This window comes from Mus caroli, unplaced genomic scaffold (genome assembly GCF_978045245.1).
Source record: "Mus caroli unplaced genomic scaffold, Mus_caroli_1 scaffold_9, whole genome shotgun sequence".
Lineage (NCBI taxonomy): Eukaryota > Metazoa > Chordata > Mammalia > Rodentia > Muridae > Mus > Mus caroli.
The window spans coordinates 49,888,171-49,916,005 of record NW_028227264.1 but is presented as its reverse complement, the minus strand read 5'-3'; the positions used below and the strand labels follow the sequence as shown (position 1 = coordinate 49,916,005).

General features: G+C 39.2%; 1 protein-coding gene across 1 annotated transcript; it reads left to right on the top strand.

Annotated features, from left to right (window-relative positions):
• The first annotated feature begins 380 nt into the window (after positions 1 to 380).
• On the top strand, positions 381 to 17,857 carry Gprc6a (G protein-coupled receptor class C group 6 member A). Its single transcript, XM_021175105.2, has 6 exons — positions 381 to 574; positions 3,484 to 3,787; positions 4,764 to 5,600; positions 11,106 to 11,318; positions 15,989 to 16,112; positions 16,743 to 17,857. Exons 1-6 carry the CDS (start codon positions 381 to 383, stop codon positions 17,855 to 17,857), a joined length of 2,787 nt encoding a protein of 928 aa, XP_021030764.1.
• The last annotated feature ends 9,978 nt before the right edge of the window (positions 17,858 to 27,835 follow it).

Below are 27,835 nucleotides of genomic sequence, written 5' to 3'. Positions count from 1 at the left end.
TCTACAATGAGCTTCAAAAGAAAAGCCAACAGGAAGCAAATCCCTTAACTTTGCTCTGGAGTCAAAGAATACAATGTCCTAAAGATCTGTGTTTACAATTCTGTCAGCATGCCTCTGTTTGCATTCCATCAGTTCATCTCCAGCTCTCAGATGCCCACTGTCACATGCTCCACACCAGAGACTCTTGGAATCGGACATGTTCTTATTGGTGAAAGAACTGTTTTCACTATCATCAAGAATCTGAATATTGAACACTTCTGGTCCTTGACGTTGTCCCATGCTTCCAAAGTGTTTAGGAAAAATTAGGAATCTTATCTTTGGCATCTGTGAGCTGAATGGCTCTTAATAACCCGCATGAGCTGAGCAAATGCGACAGAAATATGGCCTTATTGATTACAGTAGTTACTTGCTTCGTGATTATTCTTAATACCTCCCAGTCTTGTCGTACCCCAGATGACTTCGTGGCTATCACTTCTCCTGGACATATCATGATTGGTGGCTTGTTTGCCATTCATGAAAAAATGTTGTCCTCAGATGACCATCCCAGACGACCACAAATCCAGAAATGTGCTGGGTGAGTAAAACTTTAAAAAAAAATTACACACAATTCAAAATTGTGCTAAGACTAAGACTAAGACAGGCAGATGGCTTGGTTTCAGTGACATAAAAAAAAAAACAGAACATGTGTGTATTTTGCAGTAATATCTAGTTAGTTTTGTGATTCTTAAAATAGATTATTCAGCCCTATATGTGTAATCAGCTTTCAAGCACAGAGGTAGAGAATGCTTTAGAGGGACAAAACATTGTTTTGTTTTGTTTTTTATTGTTTTGTTTTATCATGTCTTTAAAAAAATCTCTGAAGTCACTTTCAAGGATGTTGAAACTTGTTCTGCACTACAGGAAACACACACAGCATGCTTATATTTCTGTCACCCTCAGCAAGTGCTTCATTATTATAAAATAGATTTATTATTTTATGCCTTATTAAAAAGTTCACAGTTGGGTTTTTCATGTTCACATTTTAACAATGGTGTATTTGTTGCACTCTAGAATAATTGAATCCTTTGCTAGTATGTTAAAGAGTATACTTATCAATGCTTCTTTTTCCTTTTTGGTGAGTGAACTGTAGCATGTAATTCTTGGGACTGTGTCATGTGAAAACTAAAACTGGGGAAGGCTGTTGCAGATGGATTGAGGGTTTGGGTTTTTTGGTTGGTTTTTAAGGAAAACAAGATGTTTTAGTTAATTTCAGTTGATCTTGTGAAACTGACTTGCAGTTCCTATCTGTGAAAATGAGGCCAGATAAACTCCAAGGACACAGGCAGCCTTGGCTTCAATTTGTATCACAATATGACCATCAAACTTAAAATTGTGACTTAAAATTCGGATTACAACTTGATATAATCTTAAGGTCTTCTTTTATTTTACTTTTCTGTTTGCCTGTCTTGTTTTAAGAGAAGGTCTCCTTATATATTCCAAGCTAGCCTCAACTCTTGATCTATTTTGTATTCTCCTCCAGACTGCTGTAATTTCAAAAGCAAATCATCACATCTGATCTTGTTTGTTTGTTTGTTTGTTTGCTTGCTTGCTTACTTCATTATCAAATCATGCTTTCTAAGCCCTATAAGAATGTTTTCAGTTCTCACGAGATTCTTATATCCTACCCTCCCTTCTTTCATTCCCACCTGAGCTGCTGTTACTATAATTAGTGATTAACTGAAATGGCACAAAATAATAAAGGAAGATTTTCAGAGCACTAATTTGGTACCCCCAAAAAATGAAGCCCATAATTTTAAGCCAATAAGCAATGATAAATATAAATGAAACTTTTGATCTAACAAATTTCTTCTAGAAAGAAAAAAATCACATAAATGTTTTGCTTTATTGTCACTCCTCAAGAGAAATTATTTTTAATAAACACTGAGCCACGGGTTAACAAGTACTGACATTACCTGGTTCCTGTTCTGAGCTCTGAGTAAATCAAGACCATTAAGCTTACATAGAAGGGACTATGAAAATATGGTGTGGTTTAATTATAGAGTAATCAAAAATCTTTTCTCTCATTTCTTTTTAGATAAGGATTATAACAATGACATCCCACATTTCATCTTTAGACATCTCACAGCGAGAAACAACCATCGTAATTTAATGAACTCCAAGGAAACTTTAGAATCAAAACCTTGTAGTTTTCCTTTATCCACTTAAAAGAGATCCACTGATCTTTTATTATATATGAGGTTAGGCATATAATGTTTGTGTACAACAGTGAATGAAATAACAGTGGATCAAGATTAATTTATTGAGGTCTCTGAAATAATCCCAAAGCAAGAAATGTTCCCTGAAACACCTGTGTATCTGATTTACACTAGTTATCATTCTCTAGACAACTATGTGCCTTTACACAGGAATTCATAAAAGTCTTTAGAAATATTTATTTATTTATTTAGAAATATATATGTATAGACATGTGTGTGTAACAAATAATTTAAAAAAGAGTTCGTGTATTTTAAAGAAAGCAAGGAGGGGTTATTGGAGAGTTTAAATAAAGAAAAAGGAAGGATATGATATCATTATATTCTCAAAAAATTACTTTTAAAAATAAAAATTTAAATTTGTAAAAGTCTCATTTATCTGATTTCCAACCACAGCAGATTAAAACTACAAAACTATAAGATAGGATTTAAGCCTAAGAAGCATATGCACTGTTGGCAATACAATGCTTACATGTTAACAGCAAAAGAGAACAAAACTCACCATACCGTATATCACAGAGTATCAAAGAAAATGTTCAGGACAAACCCAAGATTTATCAAGAAAATGCTAAATGCTGTGCTGTAGAGTAGTTAAGAAACTTGTTTTTGACATTGTCCCTGTTAAAGGTTTCCATTAAAAGTATTTTTACTGGGGAAGTTGGAGAAAGCACTGGGCATGGCTGCAATCAAGGCACTAAGGCAATTAATGGCTGCTGGGAAGGGTCCTAGTCCCTCTCAGGAATGAATCTCCTAATTGGTTATTCAATACAGAGTGATCAGCTTTGAAACTGTATAATACAAGCAACCGAAATATGTGTGTATATATATATATATATATATATATATATATATATATATATAATCAAAGAAAAAGAGGCTATCAGCTAGAGTTGGAAGGACATGGGGGGCTAAGTGAGAATAACTAGCAGGAGGGGCGCTGGAAGGAGAAGGGGGACAGAGATAAAATTTTATTTTAATTAAAAACATATTTTTGAAAGGTACATTGTTTACATTAATGAAATTGCCAACAAGCAAAGAGAAGACATTCTGCTAAAACTTATGATGGGGGGGGAGGGAATGGTTATTTTCAAATAAAGTTCACACTTTTCATATAATCATCTTGATTCATCCAAAAATTATTCATCAAAGGACAGAGACATGGTTGAGATATCTCCATATTAATTGGGAATTGTTATGCTTTGTTTCAGAAAATGCTTTTTTTTTTCAACAGCTTTGAAATATCAGTTTTTCTTCAAACTCTGGCTATGATACACAGCATTGAGATGATCAATAATTCAACACTGTTATCTGGAGTCAAGCTGGGATATGAAATCTATGACACTTGTACCGAAGTCACAGCAGCAATGGCTGCCACTCTGAGGTTCCTCTCTAAATTCAACTGCTCTAGAGAAACTGTGGTCTTTCAGTGTGACTATTCCAGCTACATGCCAAGGGTCAAGGCTGTCATAGGTGCTGGCTACTCTGAAACATCTATCGCGGTCTCAAGGATGCTGAACTTACAGCTCATGCCACAGGTAGGTGTTTGTTCTACTTCCTTCCCTACATTGGTCCATCGATCACATTTGTTCTTAGGATCAGGGGAAGGTAGGAATTAGCTAGGAAGTAATTTCTGCAATATTCAACTGTTGCAGTAATTATTAAAAAACAATCCAGGCTACCACCGGCTTGACACAGCTGGTGGTCTGTCTGTTTCCATTCTGGTATGAGATGGTAGGATTCCCCTTATCAGCGCCTCTCCCACCAATGCTGGCTCTGCCTCTCCAGAGCTCCAAAATTGCCCCACGATCCACTGTGGTTACCCTTCCCCTGGAATTAAGTTGCTTCACTTCAAAATAGAAAACACCAGATAATCTTAGTTTAGAAACAACAGATAACACAACAGCTGGACTCGAAATCTATCATTTTAAATTCATTTATTTTATGTTAGAAATCTTCCATGGTGGATTCTGGTGGATTATGCCACCAGATCAAACAATCTCCAGTCTACATTTTGCCTGCTTTGCTCCTACCTCCCTGTCCAAAAGGAGGCAGTTCTTTTCCCCTGCATTCCCTCTTCCTCTCTTGGACCCAGAAGGTCCGCCTCCTCCTCACCCAGTGATTGTCATCTTTATTACCCAATCAGTCAATTAGGGAAAAATTTTTGTTCTACTTCCTTCCATACATTGGTCTATCCATCACATTTGCTATTAGGATCAGGGGAAGGTAGGAATTAGCTAGGAAGTAATTTCTGCAATATTCAACAACCAATTTCTGAACATTTTTAACTTGATTTAGAAAAGACACATACCTCTGAGGGTCTGCTCTCTCCATAATAACATCAACCAGGTTCAAAAAAGGCAAGTAACTAAACATCCCTGGGTGCTAAGATAAGTCGATCTTTTTGTAGAGAGAGAATTTAGGAAGAGGCTGTAGGAATCAAAGGGAACTGAGCTTACTATGACTGGCTCCTGCACTCCCCTACCATCACTCAAAGATTCTCTCCACTTTCAGGTGAGTTATGAATCTACTGCAGAAATCCTGAGTGACAAGATCCGCTTTCCTTCATTTTTACGGACTGTGCCCAGTGACTTCTACCAAACTAAAGCAATGGCCCACCTGATCCGACAATCGGGATGGAACTGGGTTGGTGCCATCACAACCGATGACGATTATGGAAGACTAGCTCTCAACACATTTGCAATACAGGCTGCTGAAAACAATGTGTGCATTGCCTTCAAAGAGGTTCTGCCAGCCTTCCTCTCAGATAATACCATTGAAATGAGAATTAACCAGACTCTGGAGAAGATCATTGCAGAAGCCCAGGTTAATGTCATTGTGGTGTTTCTGAGAAAATTCCATGTTTTCAATCTCTTCACGAAAGCCATTGAAAGGAAAATAAGTAAGATCTGGATTGCTAGTGATAATTGGTCAACCGCTACCAAGATTATCACCATCCCTAATGTTAAGAAGCTTGGCAAAGTGGTGGGGTTTGCCTTCAGGAGAGGAGATATGTCTTCTTTCCATTCTTTTCTTCAAACTCTGCACATGTACCCCGATGACAATAACAAACCCCTACATGAATTTGCCATGCTCTTTTCTGCCTGTAAATACATCAAAGACGGTGATTTGAGCCAATGCATATCCAACTATTCTCAGGCAACTCTGACCTATGATACTACCAAGACCATTGAAAACCACTTATTCAAGAGAAATGATTTCCTCTGGCATTATACTGAGCCGGGACTCATTTATAGCATTCAGCTTGCAGTGTTCGCCCTTGGTCATGCCATCCGGGATCTGTGCCAAGCTCGAGACTGCAAGAAAGCCAACGCCTTTCAGCCGTGGGAGGTATTCACTTGCATACCCAAGCTTATTCCCTACCATCATCTCCTCCTCTCCCCTCTTGCTTCATTTTACAAAGACCCACAGTAAGCACTCTTAACCCTATCCCTTCTGCAAGTAGAAACTGCCAGTGTTTGTATGACCTGTATTGCAAATAATAAGTTTTTATTTTTGATAATAGTTATATTTTATCCTCATTACTTTCCCTGGGCCCCAAAATTTTGTCTTCTCTTCTGAGGACATTCAGAATAGTGCTATATTCCTCCTCAGATTTATGGATTATTTTCAGTATGTCATACACATTATATTCTTTAATGATTTTTACCCATTCAACTATTTAGATCATGGAAGTGGAAAGATTATTTTGGTTACTACTAAGTACAATAACATTTCCCTCATCTGAGATGCCCAGGCTATACATATTGCAGATTAGATTTCTTAGGTACGGAGCAAGCATTATATGTAAAATTTATCTTTGCTTATATTTGCCTTGTTCATATAACTTAAAGGTGATATTATAGAATATTTTTAATGCAGATTTACTGTGCCAGTGCAGTCAAGTGTAGACTTTTTCACTTTGGTATCAAGTTGGTGCCCAAAACCTCAGATTTGTAGCATTTTTCAATTAGGGATGCTTGTTTTGTATATGAGGAAACTAAGGACAAGAAACACCATAGACATGACTCCAGGCCTGGTCTTCTTATATCCCCTCGAATTGCACAACAGGTGCATTACAATTCTGTCCTCTAGTTAAATGTTCTTACTATCTTTTGTAGGATGTTCTCTTCAGGACTTGAGGTTTGTGTTTTGTTTTGCTTAAAGATTTGCTGTTTTGATTCATTTATATGAGTGTTTTGACTGCGTATTTGTGTGTGTACTTAGTGCATGAAATGCCTGCTGAAGCCAAAAAGAAATGTCCAGGAATTAAAGATGGTTGTTAGCCATTATATGGGTATTGAGAATGGAACCTGGGTCCTTTTCAAGAGCTTACTACTTACTGAGCCATGTCTTCAGCCCCCTAGACTCTTCTTCAAAGGGATGGTATTAGGACAATTACAATAACCTTTAAGGGCTGGAGAGATGGCTCAGCCGTTAAAGGCTAGGCTCACAACCAAAATTACAATAACCTTTAAATGAAATACAAATTGTGTGTAAATGAATGTTTTCCATTCTTTTCTTGGATAATGTTGGAAAAACTTAAAGTTTAATATGACTCTAATTAATGAAAAATCACATTATTAATGATCTTAAACAAAGCATGTAAAAGAAAGTACTCCTTTTAACAATAATATTTTACTTGTGAGAATCAGACTTCTCAATTATGCAAATTCAAAGCCAGACTTATAGGTCTTGAGAAAGGACCATATTACAACATATATGCCCTTTAGAGTGAACAGAGGGTAGTATAAAATAAAACAATTGGATCATATAAGTGGCATCTAGAATGACATTTACATTTTTATCATCATCACTTTTATTGTTGTTGCTTAGAATTGAACCAATAGCCTCATAAAAGCTAATCATGTGATTCCAGAAGCTCCATCGTAGCCCTTGTTATGCATGTTTTAATCACCTACAGCACCTATAAGCAATGATGACTGAAATAACCAGCTTGCAAATTTAGATGAGTAATTTTCACGGTTTTGTGTTTGTCTTTACTTCATTGTTGTTGTTGTTGTGTTTGTATTGTTTTTCTCTGGGGTTCTGGAGTTTGACCTCAAGGCCTCATACATAACAGGGAACCCCCTCATTCTGAGCTGCATCCTCAGCCCTTGAACTATGTATTTAAATTTTCTAATTTTTAAGTTTTACTTAATTTTATTTTTGATGGATACATAATCATTGTACATGTTGTGGAGTATATATTGCTCATTTTCAGGCAATTTTTTTGTGTGTTCCTTTAAAACTTGTCTTAGGGCACAAGTGCTGGGTACCACTATCTTCCACCTGACCACTCGAATGTAGGTGTAGGAGCAGCCCATGTGGCTATTGATGTGTTTATAAAAGGATAAAGAGAGGGAGGATATGCTTGTTGGATGTGTTGGGGGAGGGGGTACCTACACAGGCCCATGCTGAGGCATCCCTTCCCAAGGGACCAGCCACATGAGGGTATAGTATAGAATACAGTATATTCAGGGTATGGGGAGGGGAGTTGAGAGGGTAGGAGAGGCAGAAAAGGGCAGGGAGGGGGAGGAGAGGAAGAGGAGGATGAGGAGGAATAGAGAAATAGAGGCTGGCCATGAGCATGTGGAGAGAGAGGGGGAAGGGGCAAGAGGACAGAGCAGGAGGAGGAAGGCAAAGCAAGAGCAAGAGAGAGAGGAGAGGCAAGCAGCCCCTTTTATAGTGAGTCAGGCACACCTGACTGTTGCCAGAAAACTGTGGGGCAGAGCTTAGACAAAATGATAATAGCCATTCCATTTTGAGATGACATATTGTTGCCCAGTTCTCCTCTCTCCAAATCTTGGCAAAACTCAGTTCTCCTCCCTTGCCTCCAGTGACCTGGAAGTCCTGACTGAACCCTGTGCCCAGCAATTGGTCCATGGCTTTTGTTACTGACTGATCAAGAACCAATTCAGTAACAGGACCTTAACATCAGAGACCAGGAACTGAACCTAAAGGATACACATGAAAAAATAGGAAGAATTATAAGAAAAAAAAACAGAAGCAGACAGAGCTATTGATCTACGAAAGATCCAGAAAAGTACTTTAAATTAGAACTATAGCTCAACCATCTCGGAAAAAAGTACACTTGGGAAAACGTAACCTAAACATCTTATTTATGAGTGTGAGGTTGCTTTTTATGCTTCTGAGAACCTATTATTCTACAAACAGATTGAAAAAGAGGAGACAGGATGAGGTGCTGTTTTCATGTGAATGAGTCACGTAATAAGCAGTGCCAGACACAAGTGACAAGTCATCCAACCAATGGTCTCTTTATGAAGAAAATCATTATAAGACATTATATTAAAAAATAATAATAACATTTAGGATCCCTAATCAAGGATGCATTCGTAGTTGTTTCATTACACACACACACACACACACACTCCAACAAAATATCCTAATAATCATATGATCCAATGAGTGATTTTAGATCCAATTAAATTCAGATTGCAATGGAGTTAGGACAGTGTTCCATCTCTATGTTTGGTGGGAAGTATGTTCAGGGATTGTACACAGCTACTCTTATTTTATTTTAGCAGATTTTTACTGTTCTTCAGGTATATGTGATGAACCTTCTTCATGTTGTAGCCACTGGGTTGTTTTTGCCTTTCTTCTTCTTCTTCTTCTTCTTCTTCTTCTTCTTCTTCTTCTTCTTCTTCTTCTTCTTCTTCTTCTTCTTCTTCTTCTTCTTCTTCTTCTTCTTCTTCTTCTTCTTCTTCTTCTTCTTCTTCTCCTTCTTCTTCTTCTTCTTCTTCTTCTTCTTCTTCTTCTTCTTCTTCTTCTTCTTCTTCTTCTTCTTCTTCTTCTTCTTCTTCTTCTTCTCCTCTTCTTCTTCTTCTTCTTCTTCTTCTTCTTCTTCTTCTTCTTCTTCTTCTTCTTCTTCTTCTTCTTCTTCTTCTTCTATTTGATCCCATTTAAGGTAATGAGTGGCACATAGGAGATGAGAAAATGTCTAGTGGTCATTCCTCACATGTTTACTTAGGAAGTATTTGTTGGCTGCCTGGGTGTTTCAGGTTAAGTGAGGGTTAGAGATAACCTGGGGAGGCAAACAGAATCCCCTCCTACAACAGCCAATTTGGTACATAATCAGATGATTACAAGGCTGACTACCACACACGAGGACACAATACAGCACCTCATACAAACATAGGATGGCTGCCTAGCACCTAACTACGGTATCCAGTTCAGCATTAGCAACTGTTCTTCTAGCTGGGCTCCCTTGTCTGGCCTCAGTGGGAGAGGATACATCTAACTTCACAGAGACTTGATGTGTGAGGGTTGGGAAACAACGAGGAAGTGCTAGCCCACTCAGAGAAGAGCAGGGGCTTGTGGGAAAGGATTGTGAGAGGGTTTGACCAAGAGGGAGCAATGATTTAATTTATTGATTTTTAAAAAGAATATTCTCCAAAAGGCTAGCGTCTTCTGGACTTCATGGGACTGGAGTCTTGAAAGGAAGCTGAAAGCAAATGACACAAGGAGCTCATGTGGGGTACTTATCAAAAGACTTTGCCCAATAGGACTTCACAAAATTTGATGTGTAATTAAATTGTCTTAATTGAACCTAGAATCTGTATTTTTAACACCTTACCAGATTGATGCTCCTGCTGCTGATAGAAGGAAGCTGCAAACTATGCCTAGGGATCAGACTTGCCAAGCTGCAGAATGATGATGTAGTTTCCACTGTAGAAAGAACATTTTGACTGATACAAATACTTGAGAACATAGATAAAGAACACTTTGAGTAGATTATGTCTAAAAGAGAAAGAAACACACAAACATGTTACAAATCATTCCCATTCTGGGCAGCTATTGTGTATGTTAAAATGCAAATATGGAGAAATATGGAGGTCTGGTGGGGGAAATATTGGCATCCTATGCTGGAGATGCTGGATTTCGAGAACTTAGGAGACACAGAAGTAAGCCCTGATTGATAAGTTATTTCTCCACTGGGGAAATGAGCCAATTCAAGCCAGATTAGATTATATTAAATGCAAGTTTATTGGGAAGCTGCTCTCTTGGGGTGAGTTCACTGGTCCCGAGGACAGAGGCTAGAACAGAGAAAGGAGGGGGGCAAGAAGACCAAATGTCTTGTATTATATTGACAAAAATAAAACACTTAAAATTAATGAAAAATACATTGAGTAGAGTAATTCTACTCAGAATAATTTCTCCCTCTCCCATAGATTGTTTTTTTTTTTAATCCATCAAAGTCAAATAGAACCATGGACTTAGGCAACCAATGGGGCTGTGATGAATGCTGAAGAGAGAGAGAGAGAGAGAGCGCTCGAACACACACACACACACACACACACACACACACACACACACACACACACAAACTCAATGTGGCTGGCACTTCACAAATTGGGTAGCAAGTCAGGTAATTTTTAGTCACATTTCTTTCTTCAAGAACTAAATCATTTTGTAACTTAATTAGAATAAAATCTAGAGGCTATTTTATTGCATGTTCATCACTAGGACAGACTTAAGACATTCAGCGGAAAGACGACAAGATGTATTTTACCATCCCTAAGCCCCTACCTGCTCCAAAGTCTGCCACGTGAATGAATGCAAGAGCTCAGATTTCAGTTTCATAGACTGAAATAGCTAAAATCTCTCTAAAATCTGATCTGGTTTTACAATTTCACGAAGGAAAACTTCTGCAGAGATCAAATCTAGAATGGGAGGTGGGCTCTTTCTTAAACTGTTCTATATATTTAAGCATCCCGAAACAGGGATCAAGTGTCTTTTTTCTTCTCGTTTAAGTCATACTCTCGGAGATGCAGTGTCATCATGGGGATAAAAGATGCACTGTAAACTGTTCACCCACACTTTTACCTTTCACAGCTACTTGCCGTGCTGAAAAACGTGACATTCACTGATGGAAGGAATTCATTTCACTTTGATGCCCATGGGGATTTAAATACTGGTTATGACGTCGTGCTCTGGAAGGAGACCAATGGCCTCATGACTGTCACAAAGATGGCAGAATATGACCTGCAGCATGACGTCTTCATCACCACAAACCAAGAAACAAAACGTGAATTCAGGAAACTTAAGGTGATTTTTGTCCTAAGCTGTTTTGCAGAATTCAGGTCAAATAGTGTATCACGTGGGAAAGTCCTGTTCTCCGGCAGATCCTCCAGGGATAGATGAATTCTCACTACCCACTGACCCACCTTCCTTCCCTAAATTCTGTGACCAGCTAGCATAACATTCTTGCATAAAGCCTCTGTTCCCTCCTTTGTCTTCAGTGTTCTCTCTCCTTAATATTGGCAAAATTCAACTCACTCTGTGTTCGACTCTGTGTGCATCCCTTCAGTAGACGAACTTAGGGCAGGAGTGGGGATACGATCCTTATATTGTTCACTAGTTTTACATTGCATTTATGATCTCCGGTGTCCAGTGGACCTTCGGTGTTGCTGGGCAATCAATCAGACTATTTTCTAACAGCATTAAGTCTCTTTTTCTGCTAGTTGGCCATTTTATATTATTCTCTGACTTCGTTCCATCGTCTTCTGTTGATCTTACTTTCTCTTCTTCAAACAGTGAAGCAATTGGGGAAAGAAGTGCAGCGCTTCCTGAAGCAGCCCATGCTTCCATCTGGTTTTGTGGATGGACTGCTGTGCTCCTTCCTCAGGCTTCACTTCCACTTTACCAGTGGGCCCCACCCCCTTCTCTTGTTTAAGGCTTTGCTCTGCTGATTCAGGATTCACAGTCTCCTGCATTCTCCACGATTCTCTCTTCTATGCTGTCTACATAGTAGTATAAACCTGTATTCACTGGTACTCAAAAGGCAACTGTGGCATAGATTTCACACACCCTTTTCTATCTGCTGCCCAAGCCTCTATTTCTCTTTACAACAAAACTCCTTGAAAATATTAAATATCTTGACTGCTCCCAAGTTGTTTCCTTCCATTCTATTTTAAGCTGCCTATAATCTATCAAAATTGTTTCTCTAGCTCACTTACACGAAGTCCAAACATCATTATAATTCATTTAACAGCCACTTATTCTTTCCTCAACACCACAGTCCTCATTTGCTTCCTAGACTCCACACTCCCCTGATTTCCCCTGTGTCTCTAGCCACTGTTCCTCTGCCTCCTTTGTTGGGTCCTTATCTTTCCAATCCCTCTGAACACTGGGGTGCCTGGGCTCAGCTCTGTTCTTTTTTTGTCTGTTTGGTGACCTTATCAGGCTCCTTCCTGTCTTTAAATAATGTCATTCTGTGGGAGGCTGGTGGCTTCTTGATTTTATCTTTTAACTCAAATAAGTGCCGACTGCCTAATTGGCATCTCTACGTGGATGTGGATATCTATCTGATGGTTGTCCTCACTGACTATCTCCAAAACAAAGCTCTTGATATTCTTTCCTGCATCTCAGGAAACGGCAACTCTCCTTTGTTAGTTGCCTATGAGGGGCACCCCGATGGAATCCTTGCTCCCGGTGTGTAGGTGTGTAACACAACACACTCGAACACCGCAGACCCACTGAAATTTTAATTTCCAGAGTCTGAAGTTTGATTACCATTTTACATGCTGGATGTACCACTGCCCCACCCCCCCCACTACAAGCTACAGTTGCTTCTCATCCAGGTCAGTGTTAGCTTTGTAACTGCTCCTCCTACACTCGAACCCCTTCAGTCTGTTTGTAAGACATCCTGGAAAATGCAGGTCTCTGCTCAAAACTCTTCCAGGCCATCACATTTCTCTCCAGGTAAAAGCTAGTGTTTTGTTTTGTTTTGTTTTTTTTTTTTTAAACTGTTCTCTGTCTCCAACACCTTGTCTCCCTCCATCTTCCCCTTAATTTCCATTCTCCTGTAACTCCACAGTCCCCACTCTTTGTCATATGTGCCTTCCTTTCTGTTAATGCAAGTGATCTGCACCTGTTGCATTCTATTTAAAATTGCCACACCTGAACCAGGATAGTGGTGAGTGCCTGTAATCCCAGAATCTGAGAAGCTAAGGCAGGAGAATCATTAGCCTGGGTTAACAGTGAGATCCTGCCTCAAAAAGAAAGAAAGAAAGAAAGAAAGAAAGAAAGAAAGAAAGAAAGAAAGAAAGAAAGAAAGAGAGAGAGAGAAAGAAAAAAAAGAAGAAAAAACAAAGCACACATCTAAGCTTGCGATGTAGCTCAGTTGTCACATACACGTCTAACACTGTGTTTGATTTATGAAGGAGTAAGAGAGAGAAAGGAAGAAGGAAAAGAGAGGGGAAGAAATGAGAAAGAAGGGGAGGGTAGGAGAGAGGAAACATTGTATCATCAACCTATCTAATTTTGTTCACTTTCCTGTCTTTTTTATTTTTTTCCTCAGTTGTCACCATCTCTTATTTTGCCCATTTTGCTTATTTTTATCTTATTTTGCTTATTTTTTATTGTCAACTTGGTTAACTAGAACTGAAGACCTTTGAGGGGAAAAAATTCTGTTTCGTTCTCTGCCATGGCTCCAACTAGAACCATGCTTGGCATACTAACAATCACTCAGAAAATATTTAGTGAGTGCAAGAATGAACACAGTATTGTTGGAAAACCAGTTTCTTCAACAACATTTCTCCTCCTTGTAGATAGATTAGTAAAGTAGGAGACCGTTTCATTAGGAGGCAGAAATGCAGCCATCCTTTGTGCACCCAAACTTTCCTTTTCTTCTTTGTTATCACAGCTTTGTCAATCACCCTCTGATGAGACTGCCTTAGGCTAAGTACTGCAGCTTACACTGGGCTTTTAAACCATATACTGCCTTCCTTTCACTGAATAAAAATGGAATTATCTTTTATTTTTACAAGAAGCACTATTTTTCAGTTGTTAGGAAAATTGTCTCCATTTTCCATAGGACAGAATCTGTGCACCTGTGAGGCATCTGCTCTGAGGCAGAGGAGTGACGTTTTAGGCTCCAGAGTGAAGGTTTAGACGGTTACCAATAAGAGAACAAGTCTTTCTTCCTGGTGGAGATGTTCATACATATCTAGGCTATTGTAAAAGCCAACAATACCTTTGATCATTTGGTCAGATTTCAAGATGTACTTGTCAATGTACAGGCTACTTGTAGTGTCACTTGTCACTGTCCAAAACCTCAAATAATTATACCTCAATTTTTATTTCAAAGTTATATGTACAGGACTCTAGAATGCATTTCCAATCTCTTCATATGAAGGAAGGAAAAGTAGTGTGTTCCTAAGAAGGAAGTCTGCACTTTTGTTCTTCCTAATGATACATAATTACAATCTAAATTTTCATAATGATTTAATTATTATTGTAAGCAAATGTGGTATACACACACACAAAAGAGATTATCAGCTATAGAGAATAGTGAAATCTTGTTATTTGTAAGAAGATGAGAACTTTGAATATTATGTTAAAGAGAGGTAAGCACAGAAAAACAAACACCATATGTTCTGTCTCTTATTTGAAAACTTAAGTAGCCAAGCTGAATATAGGGTAGTTATTGTTAAAAGTTGCAGGTGAGCAGACCGGAGAGATGGCTCAGAAGTTGAGAGCACGGATTGCTCTTCCAGAGGTTCTGAGTACTGAGTTCTGAGTACTGAGTACAGAGGTTCTGAGTTCAATTCCTAGCATCCACATGATGGCTCACAACCATATGTAATGGGGTCTGATGCCCTCTTCTGGTGTGTCTGAAGACAGCGACAGTACACTCACATATATAAAATAAATTAATAATTCTTTTTTTTTAAAAAGTTACAGATGAGCAAAGGGTGTATGGAGTTGAGTGGTACACATTGTGTCATATGTTAAAATACCACACTGAATGCTACCAAAACTAAAATATTTTTAAAACATTTTTTATATTTTTTGGATTTTGAAAATCCAATAGTTTTAAATTCTAAATATCCCATTGCTTTGTTTTTCAAAGGTATCCACTCTTAAGAACTTTCTTATAAAAGTATAAAAGTTTATAGGCTAGAGAGATGACTCAGTGGCTAAGAGCACTTAACTGCTTTTCCAGAGGACTGAGTTTATTTCCTAGAACCTATATTGGTGACTCACAGCTACATGTAACTCCAGCTCCAAGGGATGCAACACCCTCTTATGGAACACACACACACACACACACACACACACACACACACACACACACAGAGAGAGAGACAGAGAGAGAGAGAGAGAGAGAGAGAGAGAGACAGAGAGACAGAGAGACAGAGACAGACACAGAAAGAAAGCGACTCAAACACAAAGAGACACACACAAACACAGGGACTCACACACAGATCTCACAGAGAGACAGATTTGTGCACATAAAATTAAAATTTTTCCTTTAAAAAAAACCCACAGAAGTCTTATTTTTCTTGCAGAATTTCAGCCTGGAATCAGACATTCCCAGACCCTCACTTTGTCAGCTTTAGTCATATGTGCTTTTGCCTCTGCTGGGAGCTCTCTGAAAGAGCTAATTTCCATTTGCTTATAGAAGCAGTAAGTGTTACCAGGCATGGTGGTGAATGCTTTTAATCCTAGGACTCTGGAGGCAGAGGTTGGTGAATCTCTGTGAGTTCAAGTCCAGCCTGCACTATATAGTGAAGTCTATATCAGTCATAGATCCTGTCAAAAAGCAAAGAAAGAAAGAAAGAATGAAAGGAAGAAAGGAAGGAAGGAAGGAAGGAAGGAAGGAAGGAAGGAAGGAAGGAAGGAAGGAAGGAAGGAAGAAAAATGCTACTTAGTGAAGAATGGCTAGAATAATCTCTTTTTAAATTATTTGGATTTTTTTTCTTTTACTGTAGCAAATTCTATCTAAATGCTCCAAGGAATGCAGCCCTGGTCAAATGAAGAAAGCTACAGGAAGCCAGCACAGCTGTTGCTATGAATGTGTGAGCTGCCCAGAAAACCACTACAGTAATGAGACAGGTAATGGCACTCACCACCACACCCACAATGACACCTCTAAATTATTTCTTTTCTGTCTATTAATTCTAATAGACAGGATTCTATTTTAATTCTAATTTACCTTTTGTTTTATAGATTTCCTTCTTTTCCATTCTGGGTCTCAAATCTTGGGCCTTATGTGTACTAGGTCCATGCTCTACCACTGAACTACCCCCCCACCCCTCCGTTTGTTTTTGTCCTTGAGAGACAGATTCATGAATAGTCTTACACAGTATAGTTAGCTTGGACAGGATTACAAAAAATCATAGGCGTAGAGGGAGGAGATGGCCTTGAGCTCTGTGTAATTCCAAAACCACGTTTAGGAACAAGGTCCCCAAATGGATACCAGTAACAGCAAGATTCTAAGAGACTAGTATATATAGATTTTCAGAAGAAATTTGCCCCAACAAACCTTCTGACTTCTTGTATTACCCTTCCCATCTTCCTCATCTCTTCCATTTACCTTCCTCTTCCACTTTATCTGGGTTCTGTGTAGGTTTAATTTGAATAAGTAACTAATATGACTTTCCCTGACCTTGCTTTTTTATACAGTATTGTAGACAACCACCTAGTTAAATGTTTAGAATGGAACTGACCTCTTTGCCTTCTTAGATATGGATCACTGCCTTTTATGCAACAATGAAACTCACTGGGCCCCAGTAAGGAGCACTACCTGCTTCGAAAAGGAAGTAGAGTATCTCGACTGGGATGACTCCTTGGCTCTCCTCCTCATTGCCCTCTCCCTACTTGGAATCGCCTTTGTTCTGGCCATTGGCATAATATTTACAAGAAACCTGAAGACACCTGTCGTGAAATCATCTGGAGGATTAGTGGTCTGCTATGTGATGCTCATCTGCCACGCCCTTAACTTTGCCAGCACGGGCTTTTTTATTGGAGAACCACAAGACTTTGCATGCAAAACCAGGCAGACCTTATTTGGGGTGAGCTTTACTCTCTGTGTCTCCTGTATTTTGACCAAGTCCCTGAAAATTTTGCTAGCTTTCAGTTTTGACCCCAAGCTGACAATGTTCCTGAAGTGCTTTTATAGGCCTGTTCCCATTGTTCTTACCTGCACGGGCATTCAAGTGGTCATTTGCACTCTTTGGCTGGTCCTGGCAGCACCTACTGTGGAAGAGAATATCTCCTTGCCTAGAGTCATTATCCTGGAATGTGAGGAGGGGTCAGCACTGGCATTTGGTACCATGCTGGGCTACATCGCAGTTCTGGCCTTCATTTGTTTTGTATTTGCATTCAAGGGGAGGAAACTTCCTGAGAATTACAATGAAGCCAAGTTCCTGACCTTTGGGATGCTGATTTACTTCATAGCTTGGATCACATTCATCCCCGTCTATACTACCACATTCGGCAAGTATTTGCCCGCCGTGGAGATTATAGTCATTCTGATATCCAATTATGGGATTCTCTGCTGTATATTCTTCCCCAAGTGCTACATTATTCTTTGCAAGCAGAAGACTAACACCAAATCAGCCTTCCTCCAGATGGTTTACAATTACTCTGCCCACAGTGTGGACAGCCTTGCCTTGAGTCATGTTTCCCTGGACTCCACCAGCTACGATACTGCAACAACCAATCAGAGCCCTGGTAACAAGATGACAACCTGTCAGAACGACAACCATCTTCCTGCACAAGTGCTCGCTCACACAGGCACGGCAAAGACTATGAAAGTGTCTAAAACTTTGCGTCACAAAAGAAGTTCAAGTATATGATTGAGTTCCTAGGAGATGCTGTGATGCCCAGTGAGATGTTTCCAGTGTTTGCTGCAAATTGTGTATTTACTTTCCCAGCAAATACATTTGTGTTTTGTTGTTGCTGTTTGGTTGGTTTGGTTTTGGTTTTTTTGTTTGGGGGATTTTTTTTCTGCCATTTGCTTGAACACTGTTTAACTCACTCTGTTTAACCATCTGCTAATAAAAAATAGATTCAGTATTATTCTTCCTGCATTTACTATTACTTCTTGCAGCCTTTTTCTTGACCAGCCTTCCTCTTAGGCAATTCAAAGTTAATGCATAACACATCTCAGATTTTCATCTTACACCTCTCTCTATGGGTCCTACTTCTTTCTCAGTTACTGTGATTGTCTACGGCAGTTGAACAAGTTTTTGTGCAGTTTCTGTGTATCAGGTACTATATTAATGAAAAGGTATAATTAGCACAAAGGATCATTTCTCTCTCAATGAGCTCAAATTCCAAAAGAATAGGGTTACATTCAGATATTTTCAACCACTATAAGAATCATCCACTTGTAATGTGTGCAGAGAACTGTCACAGTACAAAGTAATTTCAGTCATCCACCAAGGGAGATGAAGGCTGGGTTTAGAAGGCTAAATAATGAACTTGATATCATATAATGCTCTAAACTATGAATAGGAATTAGTTAGGTAATCAAAGAATGAACAAAAGGGGGGGGGGAGCAGGAACTACAGTAGAAGGATAGCAAGATCACATACATGTACAGAGACTGCAGAGAAATCCTCTCCTGCATGTCAGTCAGGTCTGGGCTGGGGCTCCAGAACGACAGCCTGGGGCTCTTTGCTAGACTGAGTTCATCTTTATCTTGCCAGCAGTAGTGGCTCTCACAGTGTCTGGCTGAGTGATCATTGGCTCAAAATTCTTCGTTAGAAAGATACTTCTGATACTGAGTGAAATATAACCTTATTGAAAGCAATCAGGATCAGTACTAGAAACTGGGTAGGAGACTACTCTAGCGGGGTGGCCTCTATGTAAACACTGGGGGTCTTGCAGCTGCAAAATCATATCCTGCAGGAGGACCTAATTGAGGACTGCCTGAAAGAGCAAGGATTGCTGATGCAAATAATGCCAGCCAATCAGGAACTGCTGTTTAGAAGAGATACTTTCTTGGAATCAATGGGGGCGTGGGTGGAGGGTATTAAAAGGGCTTGCAGCAGTGCTCAGATGAGCTTACAACAGCATTCTTATCTGCTCCCAGGGTCTGGAGTCTGTGTCATTGACTCTGCACCCACTCGACCCTGACACCCAAGAGCCGGTAGAGTAGGGCTGAGAACTGTCCAGGGCACAGGCTATATATAAATTCTCAAGCTGGAAAGGAAGTGGCCATTTATTTCAAACCATCGGTGAAAGATGAGTTGCAAGGTTCTAATTCCATTTATTGGAAGATGATATGAGCTACAAGAGGAAGTGTGGGAGGGAAAATGCTGAACTTGAGGTGGCAGAAACAATTTAAAGATAGTATCAAGCATTTGCACAGATGTAAGACTTTGAGCTTGGTAGACAGTAGTTAATGTTGGTAGTAAGGATTTGTACTACTTTTAACTTTTAAAGAGCAGATTAAACGGGACTGAAAAGTTGACTCAGGGGTTAAGAGTCCCTGTTGCTCTATCAGAAGACTTGGATTTGATCTCACATCCTGGCTCACAAGCACCTGTAACTCTAGCCCTGAGCATCCAATACCCTCTTCTAACCTCTGAAGGCAAGAACATGACATACATGCAGGCAATAAACCCATAAATAAATAAATAAATAAATAAATAAATAAATAAATAAATAAATAAATATCAAAAATGTTTAACCAGATAAACAGATATGAGATCTTGTCTTAAACAATACAAAACAGAGCTGAAGAGATGACTCAGTAGTTGAGAACTTGATGCTCTCAAAAAGGATCAGAATTCAGTGTCCAGCACCCACAGTGAGCAATGCTACAAAATATAATTCTGAGAGGGAAGGTACTTTGGTAGGCTCATGCGAAATTATGCTGTACAACAGATCTGGTATAAAAGAGGTTTATTGGAGGACAGGAGAGGTGGGAGGACCTGGGGAAGTGATAGAGGCAGACAAATGGACATGTAGACATGGGGCATTTGAGAGAGTCATGAGGGCAGAGAGAGGGGGAAGAGGAGCAGAGATAGGGGACACATACAGAGAACAAACAGAGAGAGCCGGAGTGGCTAGAGATCCTTTTTATCCTCAGCACACACCCAGCTCACCTGGTGACAGTGGGAGCAGATGATGACATAATCAGTTGCTAAGTTCCTGAGAGCAAGCTAATGGAACTTTCCCATTCCCTGTCAGTCATATGCCTTTAACCCCAGCACTCAGTAGAGAGGCAGGTAGATATATGTGAGTTTGAGGCCAAACAGGTCTATATAGTGAATTTCAGGCTGTCTAGGAATGTAGAATGTGACCTAGTGTCAACCCCCCCAACACCCACAGAGGGGACGGGCACACCTCATATACAGATACACACCACCCTGCTGTACAAACTGTCTGCTCTCATCACTTCCTTAATCATTCATCGCCTCTTTCATCAATTGTTGCAAAAGCCCCTGATTTAGCTCTGATCTCAGATATTTTACTGTTAACAAAGAAGATCTCATCATAAACTGTGTTTATTTACACTAGTTTTATTGCCATGGGAAGTGGGGTAGGGAGCTTTTCATGTTCCTCGAGTATTCCAAAGCTTGCAGTAAGTCACAGGACCTTATCCTGTGGTCTGGGATCTCCAAGTTCAGAGCCAGCTTCTGCTCCTTGATTCTAGATGCAGTGATCTTAGAATAAAAACTTGAACATGTTAGTGACAGCCCCCACAATGCTACTTCATACCTCAAAGTCTGGGCTCCTGTCTGCATTCTTCTTTACCTGTGATTATCTGAGATATGGCTAAATCCACCAGAAAGAATGAGATCATTTCCTTCTCTAATAAAACTGATTTCCACCTTTGTTGTAGCGTTTATTATGCACCATTGCATTTACTTGGGTTGTCTTAATTTATTCAGCTGGTGACTGCTGAGTGCCTATGCACACCAAGTATAAAACAAACATAAGAAATGTAAAAAGTACTAAGTAACTGGCAAGTTCTTTGTTTTCAGAAGTTTACATTCCAAAATTGTCATTACTTTGTAGGGAGGAAAGATCTGGGCTCCTGGTTGTCCCTTCAATGGCATTATGCACATCAGCATTTCCAAGACCCCAGTGTTACCTCTTAGAAATTCATGTCTCAGCTGCTTGAAGACTCTGTTCAGGATTCCCACCTAACGCACAAAACATATCACCTTGATCAGTCCTTCTCAAGTAGTTCTGATAGTAACACTCTCCTACTAAGGAAGATTTTCTAACCTCTGATTACATTCACAAATAAATTTTACTTCCATTCTAAGCAATAGATGTTGTTAGATAAAATAAGTGATAATGTCTGGGTCTAGTTTATTGTACATCCTGAATATACTCATATAATATGGTGATACTGGACTGGAGAGATTGCTCAATGGTTAGGAGCACTGGCTGGTCTTCCAAAGGAGTGGCTCAGTTCCTAGCATCTACATGGTGGCCCACAATGGTCTGTAACTCTAGTTTTAAGGGGTCCTGACATAACTCTTTTGTCCTCAGATACTAGACATGCAAATGGTACAACATACATACAAACAAAATACCAATGAGTATATATAGTAAGAATTTTAAAGACCAAAATGGCGATGCTGTCGCTTAAGACTGTTAAAGGAATAATGCATCCTGATGCACAGAAAAATGGTCAGAAATGACGATCTTGTTTGTGGCTTCACTGGCTGACTCTGCTGACATGAAAACAGTTTCTCCTGTTGATAGGGACAAAGCTGCAAGACCTTCCAGATTCTTGAGTTGGTCACACAAAACAAAATTCCCAGCAGTGGGGCAACCACAGAACGACAGAAGAAATATTGTTCCATGTAAGCAGCTGTGAACTTTCCTCCAGGTATAGAGCTCCCAGACTTTATTCCAGTAGAGTAAGGAAAGAAGTTCCAAATTATTTGAAGCCAAAACCACATTCTTGTCACCATGTGAAGCAAACAAGTAAGACAATGGCTACTTTGCTTTATAATTTCCGTTTAACTATTGAAACTTAGAGTCAAGTGGGTGTGATTAAGCCTTTTAATTTCCTTTTGTAATAAAGAATTTCTTGCCTTTTTATTATAAAGGTGATACCAAAATATGTTTTTAAGATGAAAATTAAACCAAGAAAAATGCACAAAAAAGTGCCCAGAACTCCAACCAGCCAGGAGTTCGACAGCTCTTTACAGATGATCCTGGTAAAGCCAAGATCATTATGCAAATGAATATTTTGCCATTAGTCAAAGTTAAGAAATTCAGTGCATTTAGAATCCAGTGTGAGAATAATTCATATATTTATCCTCTTATCCTGCTCACAGGGACATAGATAATAAAATATTTTATTACTAACATAGGGTGGGGTATTATCAACACTAAATACATAGTTTTTATTGTTAGGAAATCACAAGTCAGCTCAGGTTTGATAAGGCTCTCAGGAGCAAAGTTCAGTGTAATTAAACTCTCAAACTGCAGAGTTACTCAGTGACATCTATTCAAACTTCTCCTCTTACACTCCAGTGTCCTCATAGGAATTCCAACCACTTAGGTCAAAAAGCAGATGATTGCACAGTGCTCAAAGTACCAGCAAAAGTAAAATAGTGACTAAAGATACAAGATGCTCCCATCATGAGAAGATTTATTTCAGTTTATATTTCCAGGTTCATTATATAAAGGAGTTCTGGGGCAGAAATACTAAAGCAGAAACTTAAGCAGAAACCATCACTGGCTGGTACTCAGCTGGTTGTTTCTATTTCAGCTCAGGACAACCTGGCCGGTTACGGTGCTAGCCACAATGCACTAAGTGCTCCACTGCTTCCCTGCCCACATCAAACATCAACCAAGACAATCTCTCATAGACATGTCCACAGATCAATCTGATTATGGCAATCCATCAATTGAGATTCCAAGTGACTCTAGGTTGTGACAAGTTGACAAAAATAAAATTTAGACAGCACAGGAAGGACCTGCTTGACTATACTGCAACAGTGCTCATGAAGCAAGCAGCCCTCAAGCACAGCAAGCTAATGCATAGCAAATGCTAAAATTACTGTTCCCACCCCAGAGCTGCACTCAGGAATGACTTCCAAAGCTACGAAACATAAAGTAAAATGTGAGTTACAGAAATCAAAGCAACATTTCTATTCAACTCCTTCATATCACTTCCTTTGTCTGATTTTTTGTTTGCTTTGTTCCAGATTATTTATATTATTGAAAATTGACAAAATGGATTCTGATCATACCTTCTCTCCCCCACCTTCTCCCAGAACCTCCCCACCCATTCAGTTCATACCTCCTTTCTCTCTTTAGAAAACAAACATGAAAATTTAAAAAGGCAAGCCAAACACAAATTTTTTTAAAAAGAAAAGACATGTGGCATAAACAAACACACATACATAGAGAATACATAGAGATAACATATGCACACATGCACTCATACATACATACATACATACATACATACATACACACAAATCTACAAAACCAGAAAATCAGAAACTATAAAAATGTTTTTTAAATATAAGAAAAAAGCCTACAAGCCGGGCATGGTGGCACATGCCTTTAATCCCAGCATCAGGAGGCAGAGGCAGGTGGATTTCTGAGTTTGAGGCCGGCTTGGTCTACAAAGTGAGTTCCAGGGCAGTCAGGGCTATACAGAGAAACCCTGCCCCCCTAAAAAGAAATAAAGAAAAAGAAAAGAAAGAAAGAAAAAAAAACCCTGCAAAACTGTCATTGAGCTTACCCTGTGTTGTCCATGTACTGCTGGGCATAGGACCCACCCTTAAGTGTAGTTTATATGCCCAGTGAGATGACATTGGAGAAAAATGACTTTTCATTTGCAAGTGGTTGTCAGTTGGAGATAGCTTCTTGGTTAGGGAAGAGCCCATGTCCAGTTCCCCCTCTCAGCCTTGGGATGCCTTCTAGCTTGAACCTGAGGAAGTCTTTTTTGCATGCTGCCACAGTCTCTGTAAGTGCATTATACTGTGTCCTGCTGTGTCTGGAAGACATGGTTTTCTTGGTCCATCCATTTTTTCTGGCTCTTACTATCTTTCTGCCTCCTATTGTGCATATCTCCCTGAGCTCTGGGTCAGTGGGTGGAGCTTAATGAAAAAAAAATATCTTTTAGGATTGAGTGTTCTTGATCTTTGCACATCGTGGATCTCTGTATTATTTCCCATGTATTGTAAGAGGAATCATTTCTGGTTATGGCTGAGTGGGACACTGATCTATGGATGCAGCCGAATGTTATAAGGAATCATTTTATTTGTGTGTTCTTTAGCAGAACAACAGTATTTTGTTTACTGCTAGGCCTGTGACCTATCTAATTTCAAGTCCTTGGCTATTAGAACAGTGTCAAGCATGGATTCCATCTCATGAAGTGAGCCTTAAATCCAATCAGAGAGCATTTGGTTACTCCCTCAATGTTTGTGCCACTACTGCAAGAGTTTACCATGCAGGTATGTCACCATTATAGATCACAGGGTTTATAGCTGGGTTGTTGGTTCCCTTTCCTTTCTGATAGAGTACAGAGTACCTTCCAGTACTAGGAATACTAGTTAGTAGAGATAAAAACTCTAGTTCAACTTTTGAGATATGTATGTCTTCAGTAATAGAAACTTATAATCATCAGTTTGTGAGTAGCATTTAATAGCCCAAGTTGTTTGGGTGTTTCCATAGGGATGTTTTGGCCAACACCTCAATCAGATGTAACCTATTCCTGACACTAGAAGTTTTACTTGTTGACAAAGATGTCTTGTTGGAACCTTGCCCCCTGCCCTGCTATTTCTGTTTAGATTTCAAAAGAAATTTTTACAGTAGTAGGTTTCAAGATGACACCTCAAATGATTCTCAGTGTTAGTTTTCCCTCCTCATTTTCTTTTTCTTTCTCTCCTTCCCCTGTTTAACCCATCTGTTCCAGTCTGTTCCTGACTCTCCATAAGTGTCTGTTCTAGTTCTCCTTTCTTGAATGATCCTCCATCTCCCCTAGTTCTTTACTCTATACCTGGTTATACAGTTTGTAGCATGGCTATTGAAGGTTTAAAAGCTAACATTCACATGTGAAAGAAAATGTATCATACTTGTCTTTGGTGGGTCTGGGTGACCTCACTCATGATGATTTTTTTTCTAGTTCTATCCCTTTATATGTGTATTTTATTATTTTGATTTTTTAATAGCAGAGTAATAATATGTCATTGTATAAATGTACTATATTTTCATTATTTATCTACTGATGGACATTGGAAATGTATCCAACTTCTGGCTACTAGAATAAGGCACCAATAAATCAAAAATGAATGAGCAAGGGTCTCTATAGTATGGTAGAGTCCTTTAGTATTTGCCCAATAGTGAAACAGCTGGTAGATCTATTTCCAGCTTCCTAAGGAACCATCTCACTGATTTCCACAGTCACTATACAATTTTTTACTTCCACCAACAATGGATAAGTGTTCTCCTTTCTCCACATCCTCACCAGCATGACTTGCCATTTGTTTTATTGATCTTGGACATTATGACTGGTGCAAGATGAAATCTCAAAGTAGTTCTGATTAGAGTTTCCCTGATGACTAAGGATGTTGAACATTTCTTTGTTTTGCAGACATTTGTGTTTTATCTTTTAAGAACTCTCTGTTTAGTTCTCCGCCTCCCCCCCCCTTTTTTTTTGGTTTTTCGAGACAGGGTTTTTCTGTGTAGCCCTGGCTGTCCTGGAACTCACCCTGTAGACCAGGATAGCCTCGAACTCAGAAATCTGCCTGCCTCTGTCTTCTGAGTGCTGGGATTAAAGGTGTGCGCCACCATGCCAGGCTTCTCTTCCCCATTTTTAATTGGGTTATTTCTTTTCTTGGTGTACAAATTTTAAAGATCTTTATATATTTTAAATATTAACCCTCTATCATGTGTATAATTGGTAGAGATCTTTTTCCATTCTTCAGGAAGCCACTTTGTCCAGATGATAGTGTCCATTGTCATGAACAGGTTCTAAGTTTCGTGAGGTCTCAGTTATTATTAATCTTAGTGCCTGTACTAATGTTGTTCTATTCAGAAAACCTTTTCTTGTGCCAATGAGTTCAAAGATAGTCCTTACTTACTCTTCTATAAGGTTCAGGGTATCTATCATTATGTTGAGGTCTTTCAATCATTTGGAGTTGAGTTGTGTGTAGGGTGACAAATATGCACTCTTGTTATATTTAGGGTAGATAGATTAGACAGACAGACAGACAGATAGACAGATAGATAGATAAGAGGTAGAGAGATAGATGAGAGAGAGAAAGATAGATAGATGACAGATAGATTATAGATAGATGATAGATAGATGATAGATAGATGATAGATAGATAGATAGATAGATAATAGATGATAGATAGATGATACATGATAGATAGATGATAGATGATGATATATAGATGATAAATAGATGATTGGGTGAATGAATAGACAGATAGATGGACTGGCAGACAGATGATAGATGGATGGATGGGTGGATGGATAGATAGATAGATAGATAGATAGATAGATAGATAGATTGACAGATAGATAAAGAACTATATGAAAATCAAGATTCATCTGTGATTAAAGCTAAGTGTTTCCACCTTCCCCGCCCTGGAATTTGCAGAGTCTGAGGCTAGAGTCAGCGTACCAAAGCTCTCGTGTTACATATGATTCATTCCACTTTCCAATTTGGAACATGAAGCCCCCAGATGGGATTTATGCTAAATTTCCCTGAGTCTAAATTTTATAGCTCCAGATCCATCATGAGGACTTCAGGACAAGGATAGTCCTGTATCTGATTTCATGCCCTGTATTTCTGGCAGTTATTAGGTTCCCAATTACTGTTTCTGACTTCACAACAAAACACATCTAATCTGTTATAAATCAGTTATTATCTTGCTTATGTTTTTCCTCCTTTAAACCTCCAGTGAAATGCAGCATCCAGCACACAATCACATTTCCTTTCATGGGAAAGTGTTGTACTATGTTGGTTAAATTAACAACGTGTTTGATCCTTACAAGAAAAATACACATAGTAGTGCTTATCTGATATCACAGAGAATGGGGTAACCCAAGAGAATTATCTCCAATATTTTTATCCAGAATGAATTTAAAGAATATATCTTTGCTTTCTGCTTGTGTTGCTTGTGAAGAACACAGACAATGGGGAAGTTTCTTACTTTTTTGTTTGTTTGTTTATATTTGTTTGTTTAAATTTATTAGCTAAAAGAAGCCTAAGTTTTGGAATTCAGCTCCTGCTTCTGTGAATGCCAGAACTTTCTTTTCTTTCAAGCAGCATTCCAAAATTAAATACACACATACACACACATACAGAGAGAGAAGGAGAGGGAGAGGGAGAGGGAGAGGGAGAGGGAGAGGGAGAGGGAGAGGGAGAGGGAGAGGGAGAGGGAGAGGGAGAGGGAGAGGGAGAGGGAGAGGGAGAGGGAGAGGGAGAGGGAGAGGGAGAGGGAGAAACACATACACAAATACACACACAAGCACAGACACACACCCACAGAAACAAACACAGATAAACACACAAATAATTACAAACATACACTTAGGCACACATTTGCACAAACACACACCAGCACAGACACACACACTCACAAACATACTCACAAACACAGACACACACAAACACATACATACAGAAATACACACACACACACACACACACACACGCAGTCACATAACTTGCCATCTACTTCTCAAGGATGTCAGGAAAGTAAGAAAACTGCTCTGAGACACTGGAACATTCATTTCTTATTTTCCTATAAAATATAATGAGCTGTGCTTGGAGGTAATATGATTGGACCAGTGTCTGAATCACTGAGAACGGGTTTTTGTAAGGTCCC